Source organism: Megascapheus bottae, chromosome 21 (assembly GCF_031878675.1).
Source record: "Megascapheus bottae isolate mThoBot1 chromosome 21, mThoBot2.hap1, whole genome shotgun sequence".
NCBI classification, from domain to species: Eukaryota; Metazoa; Chordata; class Mammalia; order Rodentia; family Geomyidae; genus Megascapheus; species Megascapheus bottae.
In genome coordinates, this window is record NC_143529.1 from 14601200 (window position 1) to 14626879 (window position 25680).

The following is a 25680-nucleotide window of genomic DNA, read 5'->3' on the forward strand; positions in this document are numbered from 1 at the left end:
CCAGGGAATGCCTGATCTTGCACTGTGTATCTACCCCAAGGAGCTCAGAGACTCTGCCAGAATCTTCCCATTGGCCCTTTGAGGCAGGCATGATCATATGTAGTCACCCCACCATCCTGGGATAGATTTCAACCAGGCAGAAGGTAGGCAGGCCACAGTGCACACTGTTTCTAGCAAGGACAAGGTCACTGCCTTTCACTCAAAGAAGATTTAAGGAAGGTTAGCTAAAAGAGAAGTGACTAGGACTAAATATGGCTGAGAAATAAGGGAAAATGCTTGAAAAACCATCAGCAATGTTGTCAACTAGATATAGCTTAATATATATGTAACTAACATAAAATAAGGCCAGGTGTGGTGGTTTATGCCTGTAAGCCCAGCTACTCAGAAGGAGTAAGTAAGAAAATTATAGTAACAAAGGCAAGTGCAAGATCTTCTGAAAACAAACTATATCAAAAAGGACTCAAGGTGTGGCTCAAGAAGTAGAGTGCTTGTTGCTCAAGAAGTAGAATGCTTGTGGAGCAAGCATGAAGCCCGAAATTAAAACCCCAACCACCACAAGAAAGCTTTATTATTAGTAGTAGTAGTATTAGTAGAAGTATTGCTTTAACATTGTATTTTAGAGCCCAATAATCTATGCCTGTGGATTCTTGGGCTCGGTCAACACAGGAGGATTGTCTTTTCCTGGCTGTCTTTCCAGGGGTGTAGATAATAGACAAACTGTGTTTTTGAAAGGCAGCCGATTTATTTGGCAAGTGCCTCCCCTTCCCCTAGAGGTGCAAATCAGAAAATCCATGAAATGCTGCTGGTTTTCAGATTCTATCTTACTGAAAATAAAACAAAGGTCTCAAGAATCAATTGGAACATGTTGGATTATGTGCGGAATTTAGTGAGACACCAAACAGATGATCTGAACCACTTTGTTCCCTGAGTTGTTTTGTTTCTTTAACTTGGTTTACAGAGATGCACTTAGGAAATCTTTGTGTTCAATGTAACAATGTACCCATGCAAATATTTAATCTTTAGAATATAATCAACACTATTCCAAGAAAATATACTCCTCAACCATATTAATATTCTTCTCTTAAAATGGATAAAATATGTACCTTCTACAATATCCAGCTTTTAAAACAGATGTTAAAATTAGGTCATTATATTTGATACATACTTCTCTTAACATAATATATGTGAAGAACCCACTGATTTTTCCCAGCATTATGAACACCTCACTGAAAAAATATAACTTGAAAATCTGGGGTCTCCAGGTGAGACTTGGGAATCAATGACTTTCTGAATTTGAACTTTCCTGATTATCCAAAGACCCATTTGTTATTGTGTGACTTAGCTCCTTTCATTCCAAAATTTGGCCTGAGTATTATACAAACATTGCAGTGAGCCAGCAAGAAGAAACGAGGGTATCTAAGGCTTATTGATTTACCTGTAGTGATTCAGTGAGTCGGCAGAGAATAGGGAATAAAACCAATTTCCTGGCATCATTTTCCATGTACACAGCCCCTTATCTAGCAATGGCTAGACTGGAAGCCAAGAATCCATCTTAGAGAATTTGATCAGAAAACATATGAAGGGTGATTCTAAAACCACAGAAGCATTGAAAAAATCATAAAGATGTATAATATATGATAGCATTTACCAGCTATAAATAGGGGAGGTACAGAGAGAAAAATAGAGACCTTGTAAATCCATTGGGTCAGGAGAAATAGAAACTACTTAATATTTCATTAAAAATGTATTTTCATAAATTGCACTTTGGGTGAGAGAACATGTAAGGACTGAGATGTTGTTATTCATTACTCTTGGTTATTAATAATTTGAACTGTTATTGAACCAACACATCAACAAGGTATATTCTCCCCATGAATGGAGCACTTACCATGAGTTCTGGGTGCTATTGAAAGTATATTAAAAAATTCACATCATGTGTCCATAAAAGCACTTAAGCTATAAAGGACAATAGGCAACTAAAATGCCCTGTTACAAAGTGGACACTCTTGAAGGACTTCAAACTACAAAATACTCACAGAGAGAAGCTTAGAATCTTAGGGCCAAAGAGGACCTGAAAATCAACTCAGGGAATCTCCGCATTTAGCAGATGAGGGAATTAGGGTTTTAGGGAGCCTCCCTTATGAGCCATTTAGCAATACAGCCTAGCACCTGGCCTTTTTTGGTTTGGTTTGGTTTGGTTTCCTGCTGGTACTGGGGTTTGATCTGAGGGACTTAGGCTTTTTCTCTCACTCAGCTTTTTCCATTCCAACTTGACTTTTGCTGGCTAATTGGAGATAAGAGTCTTAAGGATTTGTCCATTCATGTTGGCTCTGAATCATGATCCTCAGATCTCAGCCTTCCAAGGGTTGGGACTGCAGGCATGTGTCTCCTAGCTTGTGATGAAGTTGTGAATTTTGTTTTCTTTTTTCCTTCTGCTTTATGCAGAGTGAGATGTACGTGGGAATTTGAAGCATGTGGTGCTCCTTCAGTGAAAGGTCTAGAGCACAGAGGGCGGGTCTGAACACAAGGTCAAGAGCAAACAACAAAAACCCAGTAAGGAACTAGACTTGGTAGGATGATGAATAATAGGAGGCCAAGAAGCTTCATTTGATTTCTGGGGTGGAGAAGGCTAAACCACATAGAACGGCAGAATAAAGGTCCATCTGAGCTGCACACAGATAGCCTAGGGAAGGTCAGCCTGTACTTGTCTCTCTTTCTGATGATGCCACTGTCAGCAGAGATGGAGGGCCTTCATCAAAGCCAGAAACACTAGTCTCCTCCCCCTGGTAGGTACACTCGAGTGAATGCAGTCACACTCATAGCCAGACTGCTCTCCCAAAGACAGTCCAGCTAGGAGAGAACAAAGAAAAGATTTCTTGGGCTTATCTGCCAAGGCTGAGAAATGAGAGGGTCAGATAAAATAAAATTGGATATTAAAAACACATAAGACATGCTGTGTTTCTAAATGGTGCCAGCAGGGTGTGTTGCTGTAAATTAGCAGCTGTGTGTAAGTTCAAATCCACTCAGTTCTCCAATTATGTATTCATATGACAGACAAAGGTTTTTTTTCATGACACAAACTCCTCAGCATCTCTTGATGGTGGCCACACATGCAGTCACCATCACCACCCTGCGAGTGTCCAGAGGTGGCCCCGGAGCTCACAGTCCCCTTCTGAAATCAGCCAGAGTACTTCATTTGCTTCTTTCTTGCCAAAACAAAACAAAACAAACAAAAAGCCTCTGTCTCCTGCTGAATTCTAGGAGAACTGATTCATCTCTTTTCCTTGGATTCTGTTCCCCCAGCCCTTTCCTCTGTGGAGCCCTTTATCAGCATGAAGGAAGCAAGAAATAGGAATGGTGACATCAGGCTTTTCCTGGGCTCTGTTCCCTCTTCTTCTGGTCATCCCTCTGAGAGAAGCTCAGATCTCTCTGCACAGGCCTTCTCCTGGGTGTTTGGCACCAGCTCTCCGTCCATCCATTTTCTTGGCTTTCTCCTTCCTCTCTTGCTTTCTCTAAAGCAAGGAAGGAGTTGGATGGATTGAGTGGGAGTCCCTCAACTTAGCTGGGCTTAGCACCAGGAACATTGCCTTAAATAACACTGAACTGATACACTCCTGTTTCCTTCTTTGTCTTGAGCAAGTCACTTTCCTCCACTTAGCTGCAAAAGTATATCTCTTACCCTGTACTCACCAACCCACAAGCTTAGCAAATGGGAACTATAGAAAATTCAAGGTTGCTGAATGGTGGAGTTAGAAGTTCATGGAGAAGAAAAGACAGTTAACTGCTCAACTGTGCTGCTGTCTCCTCTTACCCAAAGCCATTCTGTGGTGGGCTTACAAACACACACTGGGATTACATCACTGGATAGAGACTTTGCTTCCATTTAGCCAATGAATAGAGCCCAGGATGGAAGAACCTGTGAGGCCCCGTGTTCTGGACAAATACTGCAAATCAATCAAAAGATGAGTCAGCCTAGCAACTCACAAGTAGAAAGCCTATGGATTGCTGGCCGCAGTGGCTCATACCTGTAATCCTAGCTACTCAGGAGGCTGAGATCTGAGGATCGTGGTTCAAAGTCAGCCTGGGTACTAAAGTCCATAAGACTCTTATCACCAATTAACCATTAGAAAACCGGAAGTTGGGCTGTGGCTCAAGGGGTATGGCAGTAGCCTGAGCTGAAGAGCTTAGGGACAGCACCCAAGCCCAGACTTCAAGTCCCATAACAACAACAACAAAAAAAGCCTATGGGTCAAAACAAGCCCTTTTGAGCCTCATCAACAAAATGGAAATAATACCTCTTAGAATGTTGTGTACATAGTTAGATACTTAGACAGTATCTAGCTTAAAGGTGTTCACCTTTCTCTTTCTCTTTTCCTAGCCTTGTTAGTGCTTCAAACACTTGACATACCAAGAGTTGGCCTTGAGTACATTTTCAGGGTGCTTTGACTGTTATAGAGATGGCCATGACTTGTCATCCAGGAGAACCAAGAGAAACTCACATATACTTAGTGCAATTACTTTTGTTAATAAAGATTTCACACACACACACACACACACACACACACACACACACACACACACACACACACACACCATAAGGTCCATATGGCAGTTATTGATTTGGGCCATCTGGTATAGCAAAGCATGTGCCTACTGTGTTGATCAGAAGCTATTCCAAAAAGCCTTTCCTCCCATAAGGGATGTATTGGTCAGCTGGGAATAGGGATGGATTTCATTACAGGGTGGGGACCATTGTGAGAGGAAGCCAGAGCAGGACTCTAAGGAACTGTCTATAACCCTGACCTTACAACAACGACCAGAGTACACCACAAAAGAGTTGACTGACAATGGGTCCATTGCAGAAAGACGACACACCTTCTCTGATCACTTGTGCTCATGGAATGGGAAGGCATTTTCAGTAACTAACAAAACAATGGTAGAACACTTTATAAGTATAAAATTCTGTGTAAATATTCTAATATACAGAGAATATGAAGTGGGAGAGAGTGCCAAGTTCAAGCTAGAATATAAGCCTTCTAACTCCCATTCCCCTCCCCCCCGCACCAAATGGCATGCCCACTTCCTTTTTAATGGTTATTCTACTTCTTTCTTGGCTTCTGAAATTGTTTTTCTTTTCATGGCTCCTTCCTCTCAGGCCAGAGGCAAAATGTCCTTTTCCTCTAAACGTTGCTGTAAAGACCATTTATTGTTTTCAAGTTGGAACAGTGTAAGAAATTAATTTTGTCCACCGTGTTTCTAAAAGAAAGCCCTAAACAACAAATGCACTGATTATTTTTAACCTTAAAGAAGATAAACCTCAAGAGAACTTTCCCATCACTTCAACAAGCACTAACACTACAAGCAGGGGTTTCAGTAACGTGGTTTTGAATTTTATGGTGCAGGTATTTCAAGCCAACAACGATGCCACAGAAGTAGTTGTGAACAAACTCCACATACCACTGCTGACGAGGTTCATCAGGATTCGCCCACAGACCTGGCACTCAGGCATCGCCCTCCGGCTGGAGCTCTTTGGCTGCCGGGTCACAGGTAAAGTGAAGTTCCTCTCCCTTTTTAGAAACTACATGCCTACATGATGCGACCTTCCCTAAAGGTCCCTTAGTTCCCTTTTAGACCTGGGCAAACTCATCCATAGGACAATTAAATACCTAGTTCATCCAGCTAATAGATGACAGAATGACTATGAAGCCCAGGCAGTCTGGCTCCTAGTTCGGGCTCTCTTCCACCTGTGTACATGATCTCAGAGGGGCCAAAGCTCAGTGCTGATCTAAAACATTTGATGGCTGGCTCCCTGTTAATGGAGTCTCCAGTTAGTGGAAGTCAACCTTGACTCCTTGAATTCTTCTTCCTTCTCTGCAGACGCCCCCTGTTCCAACATGCTGGGGATGCTTTCAGGCCTCATTGCCGACTCCCAGATCTCTGCCTCCTCTACCCGTGAGTACCTCTGGAGCCCTAGTGCTGCCCGCCTGATCAGCAGCCGCTCCGGCTGGTTCCCTCGGATTCCTCAGGCACAGCCCGGTGAGGAATGGCTTCAAGTAGACCTGGGAGCCCCCAAGACAGTAAAAGGCGTCATCATCCAGGGAGCTCGTGGGGGAGACAGCATCACTGCAGTGGAAGCCAGGGCATTTGTGCGCAAGTTCAAAGTCTCCTACAGCCTAAACGGCAAGGACTGGGAATACATCCAAGACTCCAGGACCCAGCAGCCAAAGGTAGGTAGTTTTTGGAGGACTCTATATAATTTTGTACCAGACAGGGATGCTAAGTGGGGCGCACAGGATTGAGAGTCCAGATTTCCCATCCAACAGCCATCCTCAAACCCCAGTTTGATCAAGCACCAGTTTTGCCAACGCCACTCTGAAAAGCTGATGCTTTGCTACTCTCATTTTAGAGATTATAAATCCAGGCTCTTGAGGGTTGCGCTTACTGTTGGCTAAGCCAGGATTCAGAAACCTTAAGTCTGATTACAAAAAGATAAATAATCACAACTCAGCACGACTTGTTGATAAGAATGTTGAACACACCCTTCACACCTCTTTCAGATAAAGTTTCCTTGAAATTGGCCAGACATGGTGAGAGGATGTGGTTATCCTGGAGGTTCACTTCCAAAAATAACTTTTCCTTTTCATTGCTGTGCTTCTTTGTGTTCTTGGAGTGGTGACTGCTCAGATCATTCCCACTTCTCCTGCTGAAGTTGGGAAGAAACAAACAAAACTTATTCTGGGCCAGAAGTTCAAACTGGTACAGCTCAGATCCTGACAGAATAGTGACGACTGGCGGCCTCCATTGCAGGACTCAAGGAGCCCTGAGAAAGGGAGAGGACATCAAGCCCCTGCTTCCTTCACATTCATCCTGTGTAGGAGGGTGGGACTCTCCAGTCCTTATTTCTAAATGACCTTCTGTTGTCCTTAGAAGAGCAGGGTGTCTGTAAAGGCAAGAGTTACTGCCTCCCTGTATCAGCTACCCATGCTAAGCAAGCGTTTCCAGTCTGAATGCAGAGACCAGGCCTGAGCTGGAGATTTGGCAGAGCTGATTAAACACTTAAGAACTAACTTCTTACACTTCAAAAGACTCAGGACTTGATAACCAGAATGCTCAATAAACACAGCAGAATTTAGAGCCCAAGCTTTCCCCAGAAGAACCCATCCTGGCTCTCGAGGTCAGAGTAGAGCCTGCCATTCCAAGACAGCACTTCTCTCCTTTGGAGCTATGAACCCAGTGCCTCTCACTGAATGGCTGCCCCCACAGCATTGTGGAAGCTAAGCTGCCACAGCCTCTAGCCACCGAAATACTGGCCCTTTCTCTAGATGAGTGGCTCCGGGCTGGGTCTCCACTTGATGTCCCTAAGGGCAGCCGACTGCCACCAGTTCTATGCATTGGGGATCTAGGTGATATTTCTTTTGAAATGATTGTTTTGGGTTAACAAAGGTTTAGTAAAGTTTCTCAGGAACCAATTTGTGACCATGACCAGAGGACAGTGTCCTGAGCCTAAACAAGGGAGTGGCCATTTTCCTCTCAGGCTTTTGATAAACTAGGAACAGTCCATCAATGTATACTTTGGGGTGAGATAGTAGTACTGGGGACCAACCCCAGGGCCCAACTCATGCTAGGCAAGCACTCTACCAGTTGAGCCATATTCCCAACCCATCCAGGGACATTTGAAGGCTAAACTTTTCAAACATTCGGAAAAGAAGTTTTTGTTTTGTTTTGTTTTGTTTTTCAATAAACCAAGGAATTCAGAAGGGTCAAGACAGCCAACCTTGCCTTTCCTTCTCTCTAACCACGTTAGATGTTTAAGCTCCAGCTTAAAATATATTTAGAGCCCAATTTTTCTTAGCCTTCAATATCTAGTCCAAGATAAACTATATAACTTGAAAACTGTCACTTTTTTTGTATTCTAATTTCCCTATTTCTGGGTCCCCTAGTGACCTTCCAAATGAGTAAAGATCTTAGTCTGAAAACAAAGTTCCAAATTAGCCAAGAAGCTACCTCTGGGTTACAGGTGAAGGAGTCAAGGGGTCCCCTAAGAGAGGGGCTGAGCATCTCTCTCTCCCTACAGCTATTTGAAGGGAACATGCACTATGACACCCCTGACATCCGAAGGTTCGACCCTGTCCCTGCGCAGTATGTGCGGGTGTATCCAGAGAGGTGGTCGCCTGCAGGCATTGGGATGCGGCTGGAGGTGCTGGGCTGTGACTGGACAGGTAAGGCTGTTTTCCTCTCCAGATCTCACTGGCCTGATCTAGAGAACCCAGGACGTCCTGGGAGGCCAGCCAGTGCAGATAAAGACCTGTCCTCCAGCTTTTTCCATGTTCCTAGATCCCTTCTGAACTCAGCACAGTTTCTCAAAAGGACATGCTTTGTCCTGTTAAAAGGATTGTTTTGGTTCTCCAACCCAGCTCCCTCAAACACAAATCATAACCAACATACTACCCACCTCAATTCAATTAGACTTCCACTCTTCAGGCCAGAGGGCTGTGACTATTGATTTAGGGAAGGGGGGAAAAACCCTCATGATAATAAAGTAATCGATTTATGTCTGAATCTGGCCTCCAGATGTTGTGGCCCAGAGACTGCATTTTCATTTGGAAGCTACATCTGTAAAAGGCATTTATTTGTGCGGGAGGGACCCTGTTGTAGGGGAGCCAATGGGAGCTGGATTGCTTCCCAGTGTAGTGCTAGTCTTGCTCATTCCTGCCCCCACCAGGTGGCACTGGCCTGGAGTTGCACTCCTAATTCTCCCTGTTGGGGTGAGACCTAGAGCTTCTCCCCCACCCCTCTCCTGTTGTTTTCTGAAGGAGGGCCCTGCCCTTCTGAGTCAGACCTCACCCTCTTCTCCACACACCATCCCTGCTCTCTCTTCAGAGCTGTCACTGGCCGCCAAAATGAGCTTCAAGGAACCACCCTGGGCTCAGAGCCCAACCCAGTGCCAGCAGGAGCAGCCAATAGGCAGAGCTGCCCTGCCCCTCCCCACCAGGGCCCCAGGTATTCCCATTTTCCTGTCTGCACTGTACCTGTCACCAGCTCACCCAGCAGGATGGCATGAAGGATTAATAAGGGCATGTCGGAGAAGTGCTTTTGGCTCCCAGGGAGAAAAGTGTTGCCTGTGTGTGGCTGTGAGTGCATGGAGGAGCCCTATTGAAGCATGTATGCTGGGAACTGGGCCCAAGTTAGTCTCTCTCACCTTTGAATTGAAGACCACCCTAATGAACACATCCTAGCAGGAAGACTCTTTCCCCCTTGCGTAAGGGCAATGCCAAGTTCCCTGCTGCCTGCTAAATGCATCACCTGCAATCTTGCAGGTGCTGAGATGCCTGTTTCCACACAGGCTGGCTTCATCTCCAACCTCCTAAGACTTAGATTCATATTGCAGGGAACTCAGAAGTTTCCAGGCCAGTGGCTTCCAAATGTCTTTGACCACTATCTCCAGATAAAAATAAATTTCTATCACGACCCTGTTCACTGAGAAACGCCCCTGTACAAGTGTTCACGTGGGATACAGTATGTGGTCAATGGCTTGGCTTCCAGAGACAGATTGCTAAATTCACATGCTGCAGCAGCCATCACTGTCCAGATAACCTTGGGCAAGTGACTGTGTCTCTGAACTGGAAAATTGGGGTGATAGTCACATTGCACCTAGGATGATGAATGTGAAATGCTTAAGATTCCTGCCTGGCACCAAGCAAACCTGTGACGGAAAGAAAAGGTGCCTAAACAGTGCCCCTGACGGTGGAAGCACCCTCTGAAATACTACAGCTCAGATTATTTTTAATGCTACTCCTGGCCCATCAAATTCATTTCACAACCTATTGATGAGTGTGATGTGAAGTTGGAAAACAAAAACAAATCACAGAGTGAAATCAACTCTTCCTTCATAGACAGAGACATTGAGCCCCAGAGAGGGAAAGGGGCCACTTTTATCTGCAGTCACTAAACTACCAACTCATACCTCTGCAGTCCTCTGTCCCCCTGGGCTATGCAGCTCCCATCCTGGCCCTGCTTTATGACCAGCTGGGCAGTTGCTAATGACATCTACTCTCCCTTCTCCCCCGCCCCCGCCCCGCCCTCCACTCCAACCCTGTCCTGTCCCAAATTGTACTGCCCATGGTTAGATGGTTAGCAACAGGTTTCCCGTTTCAAAGCCCTCATGGCCCTTAGAAGATCAGAGTGGAGGCGTGCTACCCTCTGCCCAGCCTCCTTCCCTTTGAAGTCTGACATCTGGTTTTAATTTTGCGGGAAGGCTGCTGTTTGATGGGCAGTTACCTTGGAGTGCCCAGTACAAACAGTGGACAGAGAGGCTGTTTTCACTTTCAGTTACACACGCTGCCCTCTGTCACCTCACCAGCTCCCAGGGTCTCTGGATTTAACTTTATCTTCACCAACCAACCAGCTGACCTGCCCCAAATCTTTCAGAAACTGTAACTTTTTAAAATTTCCCTTTTGGATTTCCATCCACTCACTCTATGTTCACTTTTTCATTCTTCCTTCAAAAAAAAAAAAAGATGGCAGAAAAATGAAAGAGCTGAGTCAAGCTGCTGCAGCTAAATAATTTGACAGGGCCACTTCCCTTGCAAGTTTGTTTGTTTGTGTTTCAAATGATTACTTCTTGCTTTGCTGCCTGTAGTTTGCTTTACAATTGAGTTGGAGATACTTATGACACAGTGACAAATTTGAACTTACAAACTAGGACGCTTTGAGGTTATTTGCTATTTACGTTGAGAGAGAGGCAGACATGGTAAAGGGAACTATGAAAGGTTATGTGTGTAGTATTTAATAGCAGAAAGGTAGGAAGTCAACCGTGAAAAAGCCATTCAGCGTATTTAACAATTTCCTTCAGCTCCTGGCTTTATTAAATGGTATCCTGAAGGCTGTCTGACAAAGGCGCCTAATCACATACAATAGCAGCGAGGAGAGGAGCATGTATAGAAATGGGAGAAACCATGTATTGACTTTTTCAGGGCTCCTTGTTGGAGAGCATCTCTGGGGTGCAGACCTCACCCCACAGCACCAATAGAGCACCAGTTTCCAGAACCCTTCCCACCCCACCCAGCGCTTGACTCACAGCCCCATTCATGCTTCCAATGGTTACTGAATGAATAACTGGCATGAGCAAACGAATAAGCAAAGGAATGGAGGAGTGAATCACCTAGAGAGTCCCCCCACCCCACCCTCATCAACACTGACTGCCTGCAGCCAGGTTTGGCCCCACCAGGTTTTATGGCTCATTCCTTATTATTACATCTGGGATAAGCTGCCAACATTTGTGTGTCTAGAGATGTATGTAGGGATAGTTGGCTGCTTAGGTGAGAGGGTTGCCTTTTAGAAGAGCTAGCCAGACTGAGCCAGGCGTCAGTCTGTGGAGCCAGTCTTGGTCCCTCCCTTCAACCAGGCATGAAAGATCCCTGAGGCCTCCTTGTCCACCATGCCTTGTTCCCTTTCCAGCCCTTCCTCTCTCCTACCCCCTCCTCTGCTTCCCTCACTGTCAGCCACTGTCTGGATCCAGAAAACACTTGAACTTGCCACATCATGACCTGAAATGACTTTTACCAGGTCTCGGTCCCTTTAAATCCATATTCCCCTTCCTTTGTGAGTGTGGAACAAACACGCTCACAAAGGTCTGGGGTCTTGCTTCCCACACTGCTAGATTTCACTGATGCTTTGGGGGTGGGGGAAGATAGAGCTTATGATGATTCTACGGTAGGTATCCCCTGAGGTCAGAATGTTTTGTAGCTTAGTATCCAAAAAATTCTGTTGGGAGTAAAGAGATGTCAGGGGGTAATGATAGAGGCTATGACTGCACGAAACAGGAGTGAGCAGGGAAGTTTGCCTAGGCGTGAAAGGAGGACAGGCAGGTACATTTTACACATGATAGGTCTCACTTCCCTCACTCAACATGAAGATTTTTCAAACTAGTTTTGGTAGCCTTATTCATGTGTGTCCATGGTGTGTGTGTGTGTGTGTGTGTGTGTGTGTGTGTGTGTGTGTACACCTCACTCTTGTCTTAAGCAGAATAAATAGCTGGATGTGGTTCAGCCATGTCCAGGGGTCAGCACTGCTCACCCCATTCTTATCTCTAGTGCTTTTATGCTACCGTGGGGGCCTTTATTGTGGAGTGTAGAGCATGAGTCCGTGCCCTTGCCTTCCTCGTAGCTGTTTCTGCAGCTCTACATGGTTCTCATTCATGTTCAACAAGCAGAGGTGGCATCAGGGCTTGAGCACAGGTGTGCCTCTTTGTTTTCCTTTTCACAAGACCACCATGGGAGAGGAAATTTCATTTAGGGTTTCTTTCCCTTGCTGGGTTGCCCCCCAGGCTGCTGCAGCATTCTTTCCTCTTCCCTTTTATAGACTCCAAGCCCACAGTAGAGACGCTGGGACCCACAGAGAAGAGTGAAGAGACCACCACTCCATATCCTGTCGATGAGGAAGCCACAGAATGTGGAGAGAACTGCAGCTTTGAAGATGGTAAGGATTGGGGTGGGTAATGTATATCTGAGATGGCATGGGTGTGAACCTGCCAGAGTTGGAGCTGTTCTCTAGCTGGACAGGACCTTGGGGTTCCCTGGTCTAGGAGACTTTCAGAGAAGGCATCAGAGATAAAAATACTCAGAGGTTGGGGTAATGGCTATTTTTAACCACCAATTTAGAAATATTCAGATACTGCAACAACCAATACAACCCCACAGGTGCAAACCCACTTGTCATTGGCTGAGATGAAGTCTCAGATGGTACCTTCCGCAGCCCCAGTTTAAGAAAACATGAAAGAAATGATTCTTCAAGACAATGTAATGCATTTTCTATGACTGAGAGCAGGTTGAGGACACAAGTAGAAATAGGAAAAGGAACTCTCCACCAGCTCTTCAAAACATAGGAAATCCTCATTTTTGGATCATCTTTTCACTTGGAAAGTTTGTGGTCCTCATTTTATCTCCTAAGCAACGTCCAAGTTAGATAAAAACAGTAACTGGCAGAGCTCAAAAGTAAGTCACATTTTAAATCATATCGGTTAGGCCACCAACTAGTGGGGCCATTCCTGTTAAGCCACAAATTCTGGAACACCTGGCATTCTTGGCTGGAATTTTAAGTTTGACGGCCTCCGTTTATAGGAAACTACTGATGATTATTAACTGTTCTTACTGATTATTATTAACTGGTCATTAAACAAAATGAAGGAAGATTGGAGAAGAGACTTGAGATGGACATGAAAATGTAGGCATTTGGTGAGATGTGTCAAACCTGCACACGAAGCCATTTGGAGTATGTGTAGAACTGCATAGATTCGTGGAAGAATGGGAGGAAAGCCAAAATTAAGCGTCCAAGTTGTGTGGCTGCAACATGATAATTGAATGCATATGCTTTGGGGAATGTGCATTTATATAGTGGGTGGGTGGGGAACACCATTGGTCGGGGTTAGTGGAGCGCAGAATCCTGACATGTTCATGAACTTGTGTTTGTTTTATAAAGAGAAGTAGACATGGAGAATCTTCTAGGTCATGTTGAAGACAGTTTGAAAAGCTAGAATGGAACATATAGGAAGTTAGATTCACAGAGGTAACTTGCTGGGGTGAGGGGCAGGGAAGTAAGGGTTCTATCAAAATAGCAATCCAAAGGAAAGTTTACGGGTTCTGCTGTGATATTTCAGAAGTTTGTTTTTAATATAATTTAATCATTTCTAGTGGTTTGTTTGATTTGAGGTTTCTTTGATAGGCCCTTCTTCCCTTCCACTGCTCCTCCCCTCCTGCCCCCCTCTTTTTTTTTTTTTATGTGTGTGGACTTGGGTTCCTGAGATACAGTATGCATGTAAACATTAGCGATGAATTATGGTATATTGAATTACTCTATTTTCGAACGGAAAAATAGACGTTCAGAAATTGTTGAGAGAAGGGGATGGTGAGGGCTAAGGGCTGACTTTTCCAAGCCACAGGTTGATGCTTCTCTAATGGATTCCATGTGTTTCTGCTCCACTCAGACTGACTGTGGCCAAGAGTGGGCAAACATTAACTATTCTCTCTTGGGAAGGAGGAGACACAAACAGGGTCTGCTGGCAATCTGTCTCCTGCTGCTAAGGTCAGCAGCATCCTGTCCACCTAGATACCAGTCTAGCCCGCCCTTCCTTCCCACAGTGAGCAATTTGTTTCTACCAGTCCACTGTTCCCTTCAGACTTCCTCACCTGTGCTCTGAACCTTCCTTTCGGAAATCCCTCTCTGGGAATGTAGGAAGGGAAGGAGAAGGTCAAAGACCCCTGCTTCCTCCCTGCTACCAGCATTCACCAGCACTTCCGCTGAAGCTACAGCAGGCAAATATCCAAATTTGAGTTCCCATTTCCTGTCTTTCCCCGCCAACACATCACCTCCACTTAATCATGTATTTGGCACTGGCTCATACTAAATTTTGGAATCTGGATGGAGAACCCCAAAGAAACTCCCCTTAGATCAGTCTTTGGACTCTGGCAGGTAAGTTTCCCAAGCAGATAAGGAGGAACCATTATGTGGCTTCTTGTTTGGTTTCTGTGGGGAAAACATTCTTTGCTTCCCCCGAGAACCTGGCCTTCAGGGACTCTCAGGGAATGTAAATATGCTTTTCATGCTGATGAGCACTTGGCTTGGTAGCCTTCTGGTCTTGCCTCTTCTTTTTACTAACATGTCAAGTTGCCCACCTAGAAGGAACCCCACCATCTAAGTCTTCTGAAATAAGAGGTGTAGCACCAAGAGATGGGAAGAGCAGTAAACAAGCTGGCCCCATGTTTGAGGTCACTTTCCTTTCACTGGCCAAAACCTCCCAGGCATTTCAGCCTCTCCTAATGCTAATGGGCCACTCCATCACTTCTGAGAGCCAGTCTGGCAAGAGATGAGATGATCCCTTTTTGGGAGCCAGCCTGCCACTGAGGCACTGGGGATACATTCTTCTCTGGCATTTAGGGAACAGCAGTTTTCACATTTGTCTGCTCTCTGAGGTAGACAGAAGAAGCCGATTAGTGCCTGAAGCTATTCGGTGGTCTCATTTACAATTGCTTACTATGGAAACCACTGGCAGACTTGGCGTTCATGCCTGGGAAGGATGAGACCAAAGCCTGACCCAAAAACCAGCAATCGCCAAAATGAGTTAAATGAATAAGTAAAGGAGCCACTTCTTTCTGCCCTCTCCACTCAGGCCTTGCCAGCCATTGAAATAGCACCACTGTTGCTATTCTGTAGACCAATTTCATTTGCCTTTCTCTTGGATTATTTTTTTTCTCCTCCTTCTAGACAAGGATTTGCAGCTCCCTTCAGGATTCAATTGCAACTTTGATTTCCCTGAGGAGTCCTGCGGTTGGATATATGATCATGCCAAGTGGTTCAGGAGCACCTGGACCAGCAGTACCAGCCCCAATGACCGGACATTCCCAGGTAAGCCAGCTGAGGACGGTGATGTCACATGAAAGGCTAGACTGTTCCTCAGTTTGCAGCTCTGACTCCCTTGGAAGCTTTGCCACTTCCCACTGAAGAGAAATTCTTTGGTCTGGGGCCACAAACCACCACATTCTAGCTGGTTGGTGGTTTCCAGCCCTCTCCTGTGATTACATCATAGCCTGGAATCTAGGAGGGAGGGACAGAGAAAGAGAAAGAAAAAAACAAAGAAAGAAAGAAGTGGGGAGATGAGATAAAATACAGAAAAAGCAAAAAGAAGCAATTGGAAGTCCTAGGAGATAGGAGGACTCCATCAGAGTCCATTTGTCCTGGCCAGTCACAGTCATGGGACATTTTGTCACCTTTAAACTAGGGATTATTTCTAAAGTGGCTCATTGAGAAAGCAATTGGTCTTGGCTCTGACACACACTTCGGATTGGCTCCTAAAGCCAATCAAGTCAAGGGATTGAAATGTTGTCATGCCCCTGGGTGTGATACCCATGCTGTGCCTAGCAGAGTTGTCTGGCACTTGGCCTCAAAGAATCTTTCTGCCAGTCCTTAAATTATTGTTATGCCTGCCCTTTGGTTTTCAAAGAACTAGATCTCTGACGACAGTCAAGGCTCTGCTTATAGAGATGGTTGGCCTTTAGACCTTCTAAACATAGAAATAAGAATTGTTTGCCATCTCCACTGTCACATGTTTTAACAGAAGCCTTCTGGTAGCCAAGGACTGGGGAAGAAAATAAAACCCAAACATGCTTTGTAACATATGCCACTTTCAGTAGTGCAAACACCCTTGACATAGTTCAGGTTGACCTACCAAACATGTCATTGGAGGTGGAGTTGACAGAAACAATAATTGAGTTTTTCCATTGTATAGATAGAGCAGATCTAAATAACTTCTAAAGTAGAGATACTGATGAAATGTATTAAGTAAGTGTTACATTTGGGGTATTTATTGCCTTTCTCCTTTTAGTATGAAACTACATAATTTAACTAACTTGCACAATCCCAGAAAATGTAACAAGTAGTTCTCTCAAAGCGGGTATGTATTGGTCCACTCATTAGCTTTCCATTTTCCTCTACCTTTAGCTTGGACCTTAGACATCCCATAAACATGTGCGAGGAAAAGGGTTAATTGTGAAACTGTAGAAGACCAAATGTTGTTAGCATACAATGGCAAAAGGCTAAAATATTAATGTGGTGGGTCGTCTCCTGCTATTGACCTCCTCAGAGCCACTCAATTGCCAAGTACCCCAAGGGGCATGGCAGTGGCATTGGCACTAGGAGAATACTTGTAGTCTATGGCCTGCTGCCATAGTCCACACTTGGCTTCCCAGAGGGTCACAGTGTCTGCTCTGAAGAAAAACATTTTCATATTTCAAGTGTTTATCTCTTCAGCATTTGAGTGGCCACTAGGAGAGATTAGTATCTGAGGATTGCCACTGCCTCGGGCACAGGAGAGAACACTTACCCCACTGCCAGCCTTAATCACCCTCCCCTTCTCACTCACTGCAATAAGGTTTAATTAATATAATGAGCCTCCTGCACATTGGAAAAAAATACTTATTTTTATAACCCAGCCTCGATTTTTCATTTCATTTCCTCTCCTTTGAGACTGCCTCCAGTTAATTGGTGGTTTTTCCCAACCCCCATGCTTTATCTGAACGTCGGGCAGGTCGGTAGGGTATAGTTAGTGTCTGTGTATACACCCCATGTCCGTGGAGGAGTGTGTCAGTGATTTTTATGCATGCCTGTTGTCCATGTAATCTCACGAGGTATGAGATAAGGTGCAACTTGGCACAGCCATTCTGAAACATGGGCTCTTGTTCACATAGGCTCTACAGTGTCCCATCTTACACACTGTCCATTTTCAGATACCTCTGGCCTTCTTCTTTACACTCCTCTAAGCACATTTTCTCTAAGAGTGTCTGAAGCCAGCCCTGCCCAGACTTCAAGGCCACTAGTTTGAAAGTATCTTGGCCTGTTCTGCCATTGTCTTTCCCTTCTTTCCACTCCCTCCTGGTCCAATGACAGCCCCCACCTGAACACCCTACTTGTTGACCCTGGCTACTGGTTGTGAATTCTAGTCTTTTGTCCTCATTTTAGTTGACTCATGACACCCTGTGGTTTGGGATGGCTTCTCGGATCTGGCTTCACAGAGCAGGCACGATTCCAACCTTCGGCTGAATGGATGGGGACAGAGAAAATTAGGGCCATAAGGAACTGCAAGATGTAGTGTTGTACCTCCCTTAAGATATTGAGAAAGAAAACAATTATTTTCTTCTTCCAGAGGAATACCTGAAGTTTGGAAAAGTGGCACTTGTAACCTGCCTCTGGGACACAAAATCATAATATTGTCCTCAGAGCTCTTCTTTCTACCCTCATCTGATCATTTCCAAACTGATTCTATTTCCCATTCCTTTTCTGCTTACAAAACTCAAAAGCAGGCCGTTAGCCCGAGAGAGAACACTCCTTTTTTGTCTAGGGTGGTCCTTTCTTCTTAAAAAAAAAAAAAAGAATGGGGGCCCTGAGGGGAGCAGTTGGGAGAAAGGACACAGCTGTGCATGGTTAGGGGCAGGGCAAATGCTAATGGGTTCAGAGTGACTGGCGCCATGGAGCCAACCTGAAAGCCACCGAGTCACCCATACTTTGCTAAGCCACAAAAAGGAGACCATTCTCCTCTTGGAGAGAAGTGTGCCAAGTGCTTTATCCCTTTATTAGATAGGTAAACAGAAGTAATTAAATTTTAGAGAGGAGATGTCTCCATCTAGGGTGAGGGAATAGGGATGAAAGGAAGGGTAGAAAGAAGAGAGGAAGGAACCATGTTGAAATCTCATGCACAGGCCATTCGATGGGAAGTGTCTATGGAAACTACTGACATTCCTTAGATATTTTATGATTTAGTTGTTTTCCCATGTTTTCTTTCCCCCTCCTTCCCACCCGCTTTTCCTTCTCCTTTTAAGTCAGCAATTAGTTCTGTTCTTTTGGCTAGTGGTAATAGTTGCTTGAGGCCGACAAGACACCCACTGTTTTTATTCCACTGTTTTTGTTTTTCGAGATAGTCTTTCAAGTCACTTGGAATTTCTTTTTTTAGCCATTTGCTTGTGGCTGAGCTGCCTGGAGTGTGTTCATACCCATCCCTGGGGAATGGGTTCCAAACCACTGACCCCTGGTGGTGGCAGAGCAACCTGCTCCTGTTCTCAAGAAGATTTTTTCCTGTAGCTACAATGACAATGAAAGTGCTACCCTTAATAGAGCTGGCATCTTTTCTACCTACAAGCTCAGCTGCTTTGATCATAGATGGTTCTGAGGGAAATCAGAGTCACATCTTTCAGGAACAGAGGATTGGGTTGGCCGAGGCATCCAGAGCTACAGTGTTTCATATTGGAGTCCAAACCACATGTTGCTCTTTAAAATTTAATTTTAATTAATTAAAATTAATACAGCTAATGCTTCAATTCTGCTGTTGCACCAGTCACATTGTTTGGTCATTGCAGATAGAGAATGTGTCTATTACCAAAGAACCGGACAGTAACACTATAGTATATTTGTACATGAACATAAAAGCAACCTTGGATCCCTGACTGATACTTTTGTTCCTTCATTTGCCAAAAACTCAGAGTCAGATAATTAGAGGATGAACCCTTACTAGAAGGGTTGGTATTATTAGCTTTTTGTGTCATTCTACCTCACTAAGCAACTATCACAAAGTAAGTAGATAACACACTGGTATAAGATCTATTTCTAGTCAGTCAAAAAAATACCAGTCACTCATGATTGTAATCCTGGCTACTCAGGAGGCTGAAATCTAAGGATCATAGTTCAAAGCCAGCCCGGCAGGAAAGTCTGAGACTCTTATCTCCAGTTAACCGTCAAAAGCCAAAAGTGGAGCTGTGACACAAGCCTTGAGCACAAAAGCTCAAAAGCTCAGGGACAGTGCCCAGACCCTGAGTTCAAGCCTCAGGACCAGCAAACACACACACACACACAAAAGATTCCCTGAAAAAACACTAAATAATATAACAACAATAATAGTTACTGTTATCATCGATGTCACTGTGATCAGACTTGATGAGGTTAACCAAAGTATCAAAGGGCTGATATATATATATATATATATATATATATATATATATGACGGGCTTCATTTTGGTCATTTAATTAATAGTAACTGTATTTCAAAAAATTAACAAAACTCTGAGCTCAGAAGATTACATAGTAACAACGTAGATGGTAGATAGACACAAGATTGAGTTACCTTTCCAGGGAAGTTGCTGTGGTTTGGCTGGTTCAACACAACTAAAAATACTAAGGCTAAAAAAATAATAAAATAAAATAAAATAAAAATATAAGGCTAGAAACTCCTTAGGAAGTTGGATAGCTAATGAGAAATCAGGACAAGTTTGACTGAAAAAGAAAGCCCATGTTGAAGAAATAATGTCAGCTAGCAAGGGACAGAATGGAGACCCTTACTGAAGGAAGAGAGGAAAATATCTCTGGCTTTGTAGCAAAGACGGCAGTAGAAAGAAACTGTTGCCCATTTCTTTAGAAGTCTGATTGACTGTGTTCCCTGGGAGAGTATGGACTGACAACAAAAAGACCCAATGCCTACATGACTGTCTCCATGACAAAACTTTTGTGACAGCTGACGTACCAAACACCAACTCTACGTAGACTCATACAAAGATCAGGCTCGAAGCCTTTACGTGTCTGGAGAATGTTCTATTGTAAATCTTGAAAACATCCTGCTGAATTCATCCCAGACCCACGGCTTCCATAACTTATTGTTAATTTGAGGACCTGAGCAGACTGACCTTGGGAAACCAGCTGAGGGCTGACTCATGGTTTAAGTATGACCTCTACTAAGAGACTACATCTCCTGCTGTCCTAAATATTCTTTCAGATGGTTGTTCTAGTAGGAGGGCAACATGCTAGCCAGGAGATGTATTTGTTGGACAGATGGCATGTTTGGCTTTGAGATAGCCAAAAGGATGAAGCTGGTGATTTATTTCAGGGTTTGGTGAAGTGTAGATTCAATTGAATCCATTACAATTCAGTTGGGCCAAACAACAGTCACGTGCTCATTGGCCCCTTAAACCACTGAAGCCAGATGGAACCATAAATCGCCAGGTGAAATACGGAGAGACCCTCTGTAGAGACAGCAGCGAGTTGAAAGGCCTGAGCCACGCTGTCCTCTATGTTTCCTCCCTGCCCTTTTGAACCCCTGTTGTTCCTTCCCTTGTGGTTGTTTTCTCTGCTTTGTTGGCAACAACAGATGTTTGGAGTCAAGGACCCAAGCAAAATGCTCCCAAATATTTAAGGTCCAGAAGAAGAATTCTTATTTCAGGAACATTATTTCTTTTCATTCTATTTCAGCAGCTCGACATATTTCCTTTCCATTGTCTTTTCTTTGGAAACTATCCATTACTGACCTCACAGCTATCAGCTACAAGAACAAGAAGGTGGCTCCCAGCAGACAGGGATGGCTTTTAGTCAGTTGACAATCCAAAGCGCTTTTCCTCTAAGTCCAAGGAAATCATTAAAGTAGTCCATGCCTCCCCCACGCCCTGCTAACATCAGATCATCAACAGCCACCATATGCTTAGAGCTTCCTGGCTATTTGGCAGTGATGTGCCCTGAACTGGGATATTCAAGGACAAACTGAGCTTGCAACATGTGTTTAATCTCAGCATCTATGGACAAATGTCATGAATTCAAAGAACTCAAAAAGAGGGGTCGATGGCAGTCTAGCCCTATAGCCAAAACCTTGGAAAAGGGACATTGCAAGTGATGAGGAGCCTTTGTTTCCTGAGTCAGCACAGACTAGATGTTTCAATTCTTTATGAGTAAAAATGTTTCTGACTTAGAGGACAGAAACTGGCCGTGTTCCATCAGGGAGAGAAAGAAGAGATGTGTTCAAATGACAGCAGGAAGGCTAAAACCTGGATTGAAGAAGTTCTTGACAGTTAGGGTTGCGACCTACACAACTCATTTCTGACGTGGCCTACGGAAGCTTCTTCTCTAGAGAACGTAAAGTGACTGGCGGACAATTGAACAGTATTCTTGGGGATGTTTTAGCATACTTCCTTTGTGGGGGGGCAGGGTTACCATGTTCTAGATGACCACTACAGTCTCCTTCCTTCCTCCCTCCCTCCCCTTCTTCCTTCTCTTTGTCTCTTGTCTCTCTTTTTTCTTTCTTTTCTTTCTTTCTTTCTTTCTTTCTTTCTTTCTTTCTTTCTTTCTTTCCTTCCTTCTTTCTTTCTTTCTTTTTCTCTCTTTCTCTTTCTCTCTTTTTCTCTCTTTCTCTCTCGCTTTCTTTCTTCCTTCCTTCCTTCCTTCCTTTCTTCCCAATACTCAGGGCTTTGGGATTTTCCTTGGCTTTTTCCACTCAAGGCTTGCACTCTACCATTTGAGCCATGCTTCCTCTTTTGGATTTTTACCAATTATTTGAAGGTAAGAGTCTCACAGACTTTTCTGGCTGGGCTGGCTTTGAACCTTGATCTTCAGATCTCAGCCTCTTGAGTAGCTAGGACTACAGGTGTGAGCCAGCACTTCCCAGCTTGAGGCCCCACTCTTGAGGGAGGACTATGTCTTCTTTCGTACAGTGATACAAAACACATGGTGAGCAGTGCAGAATGGACAAACTTGTTTTCTGGCATAAGGGCAGCTCTGGGGAACCATCTTATTCCAGAGAACACTGTGTTACCATCCTCAGGCCAAACCATACTTTGAGTCTTGGATCAGAATTCCAAAGTTATTGGTAGTCAGTCTATATTTTTTTTCCCCAGTAAAACAAAGGAGAGCATGGGAGGGAGTATGTAGAATGACAGCAATACATTTTCTTCAGCATTCACTGTGTCCCCGATAGTATGCAAAAGCACTTTTCGTAGTTGGTTTTAATCCACTCCTCTCCACAGCCCTATGCAGTCATACTGTTGTTGTATCCATTTTACAGATGGAAAGTTTATGGCTTTACAGAATTAGTAAGCCTTAGGCTAGGATTCCATACTGGGTAAGACACTGTGCCTTGGCAAGTTTCCAGTGTTCCATTGAAGTTCAGTTCCTACTTCCATCCTTCTGGTTTTGAACAGGTTTCTTCAATTCTCTGAGCTCTAGTTTCCTTTATTTTCCTAATAAATAAAGAAAATAAAACTAACTACATGGGAAGACTATAAAAGATAAGATAAAAGGAGCCTCCAGTTCAACACTGGTCTAGTCATTCTCTCATTCTCTTCCTCTTGATCCTCCCCCCCCCCCCACTCCTTTCCTTGCACTTCTTTGGCCTAAGCCATTCCTTCATGATGTCCCTGGTTCTAATCAGACCTCTTTTGGTGACAGGCAGGGACATTGTGCAGCTCAGTGTCCCTGTGACTGATGTCGACTGCTAATTCCTTAAATTTACATATCATCTTTCTTCCCTGGAGCTCATAGCACTTAACAGACAAGTAGGGCACAAATGATTTAACTAAGTGAAATCCAGAGGCCTGCTTGTCTGGAGATTCTGCAAACTAGTGGATTAGCTCAGATGTCAGCGCTGAATTATGATCCTTCAGCTGCTGGCGCTTAGCACGCCACTAGCATTAACTCCCTGGTCTTGCCACAGCCCTTTAAATCATGCATAATGATTATTGTCCTACTGTGAGGGGGGTGGGAGAGGAGAGAAGAAGTGAAAAGAGAGGGAGGGGCTACTGAGAGCCCCCCCACCCTACCCCAGACCCCTTGGCCTGGTTGTGTGCCTAATGCGTTAGTGACAGAATGGGTGAATAGAGTTCCCCCAGATAAAAATCCAGTTAACCTGCTTCCCTCCCCCCAACATATGTTACTTAGCCACTTCTAACTATTATGCTATGATTCCCCTGCCGTTTATGAATGCAAATTTACACAAGTGACAGTATTTCTGCCAAGCAATTTTCAAGCAGCAAGTGGGTCTTATTTGTGAAACTGTGAAGAAAGAAGGATGAATAATAAGTCTCTGAAATCTGGTTTCTTTTATAAGATGAGATGGAAACAGAAAGGGCTTAGAAGTTACCCAGAATGTAGGAACATATGCAAGTTTCTCGCTCATGTGCTGGTCACCTAGATGCCTCCACAGGACACTTGTTACTGTTAGCTCATGTCACCTTTGAAAGGAGCTGTTGGCTCAGGAGAATGGAGGGGATTGGAGAGAGATTTTATGAATGTGAGATGTTTACAAAGGCTAACTGATTCTCCCTGTCTTCATTTCCAATGTATAACCTCATGGCACTCTTTATTCATATGGTCATTCATTCATTCATGGGAAGAAACTTACCTTGAATAGTACCATATACATGGCACAGTCTAGGAAAAGGAGGAAGAAGCAATGTTAAGCTTTATAGACACAAAACCAGTACCATGTACTTTGAGGTGACAAGAAAAATATGCAAAAAATACATTATAGTGTCAGTTAGTGCTCCAAGACATAGAAGAAGGCCTCCAAGTTCTTTGTAAAAGAAGAAGGTAGATAAAAATTAATGGGTATAGTTGATGCTAGAGTTGATGAGAGAAGATGGGGTTAATGTTGTATATTCCAGAATAGTTAGGAGAAGATCTGGCAGTAAAGATGGAAAAGGTGGAGATGTGAGTGAGTGAGGAATTTTAGGGAACAGGGAAAAAGGCAGCAACAGGTCCAATAGGGAATCCAGTTTGCCTCAAACAGAGGCAAAGGTTTTGGGGTGAGACACCTATAGGCAGCTGAAAAAAACTGCAAAAATGATTTAAAAAAAAAAAAGCCATCGGTCAGGTCTGGGCATTATCATTAAAGCAAAGTAGGGAACTACTTTGACCATGTCACTTTAACCTTTCTGAGCAAAATTAGTAAGTCTTATAAAGAAATGAAATAGTGCATGCCAATGTGTTTTGTAACATGTAAAGCATCATGAGCTGTAATTATTATCGTCAATAGTGGTTAGTATGATCTGATAGGGGAAACATAGGTTTAGGAGATCATTGCTTGGTTATGGTATCAGTCTCTCCACCCTCAGCAGACCTCCATCATTAAAAATTCTCTTTGAAGACAGACAGCTGCTTTTTTTATCATCTGGGCAGACTTAAGCCCATCAGAATTCAGATATTGTGGGATATGTAGACAGATAGGACTCTGAGTGGTACAGAAATCACAGCCTGAAATTATCCTTATGTATCCTAAACCCATCTAATTGACCCAAGAGAGGGTAGTTTCAAGGTATCATCCTAGCATCTCTGGTTATAAAAAGGGGCTGAGGTGAGCTAGTGAGGTGGGCAAAGAGGAAGAGGGGCTGAAGAAGGAGGGATTGCTTTGCTGGGCCACTAGTGGGAATTCTCACAAGCTTAGAAAGATAACACCCACAGATCAAGATGGGTGTTGGCTCTGCTTCTCAGTCATCAACAAGCTCAGGATGTGCGCAGACACTATTGAGGAAGAAAATTCTGTGCAGAGGTATTTCAGACTAGCATGGCATCATACTTACAGGATCCTGAGGTATCTGACAAGCCCACATTCCATGCTGGATATGTAGCGGAACCATGGCCCTGCCCGCTGGCAGAAACATTTGGCACAACATAATCTGTGTTTGAAAGCCAAAAGCAAGCAGTGATATTCCTGCTCAGATGCCCCTTGCTATCTGCATACGTGTCTCAAGTACTGCTGAACCAGCTGCAGTTGTAGGCGCTCTATCCACTTCTGTGTCTGTGAGGCATACAGCCTGCCAATCGTATCCAGAACTCAGTCTTCTATCTAAATTTCTACCAAATTGAAACCAGTTTGCTAAAAGACCTACTCTTGAGGCATTCAGATTGATGAACCCTTAATTTCCGAGAACTTGTAGATTTTCGGCTAAATGTAGCCTTTGTTCATGATAAAGGCTGTATCTCTATCACTGGAGGGGTATGTGCCTGATTGCCTAAGAAAGTCCAAGTCCAGGCATAAGGAAGGGAATGGCATATTCAATCCCTGAATCACCCTGCTTGGTCACTACCTCCTGTTCTGCCTGAGTCGCAGTCACCGGAGCCCAGGCACCATCCAGCAGTTCTGGCAGAGACAGAAGGTTTTAAATGTCTTCCATTTGGACATTGCCCAACTAAGACAAGAGAAGCTCAAAGCACACACCACCTGGCCACACTCACCCGCCAATCTGGCAGCCACTTCACCCTCTGTAAGCCATTCCCTGGTAATTCATTCATTAGACTGTATTAGCCCTTTGGGTGAGCCAATGATGAATAGACAAGGGGTCTGGTCTCTTAGAGTCTGAGGAGACAGGACAGGCCCATATACAACAGGCT

The 25680-nt window shown here is 44.1% G+C and overlaps 1 protein-coding gene across 3 annotated transcripts in view; it reads left to right on the forward strand.

Annotated features, from left to right (window-relative positions):
- Positions 1–25680, forward strand: part of Nrp2 (neuropilin 2) — a 122087-nt gene that overhangs the window by 57407 nt on the left and 39000 nt on the right. For all 3 annotated transcript variants that reach the window (XM_090354672.1, XM_090354673.1, XM_090354674.1), the window contains exons 8-12: positions 5403–5547; positions 5878–6227; positions 8075–8219; positions 12361–12477; positions 15259–15399. In XM_090354672.1, coding sequence (XP_090210798.1) covers positions 5403–5547; positions 5878–6227; positions 8075–8219; positions 12361–12477; positions 15259–15399 — 898 coding nt within the window. The remainder of the gene's footprint in view (positions 1–5402; positions 5548–5877; positions 6228–8074; positions 8220–12360; positions 12478–15258; positions 15400–25680) is intronic.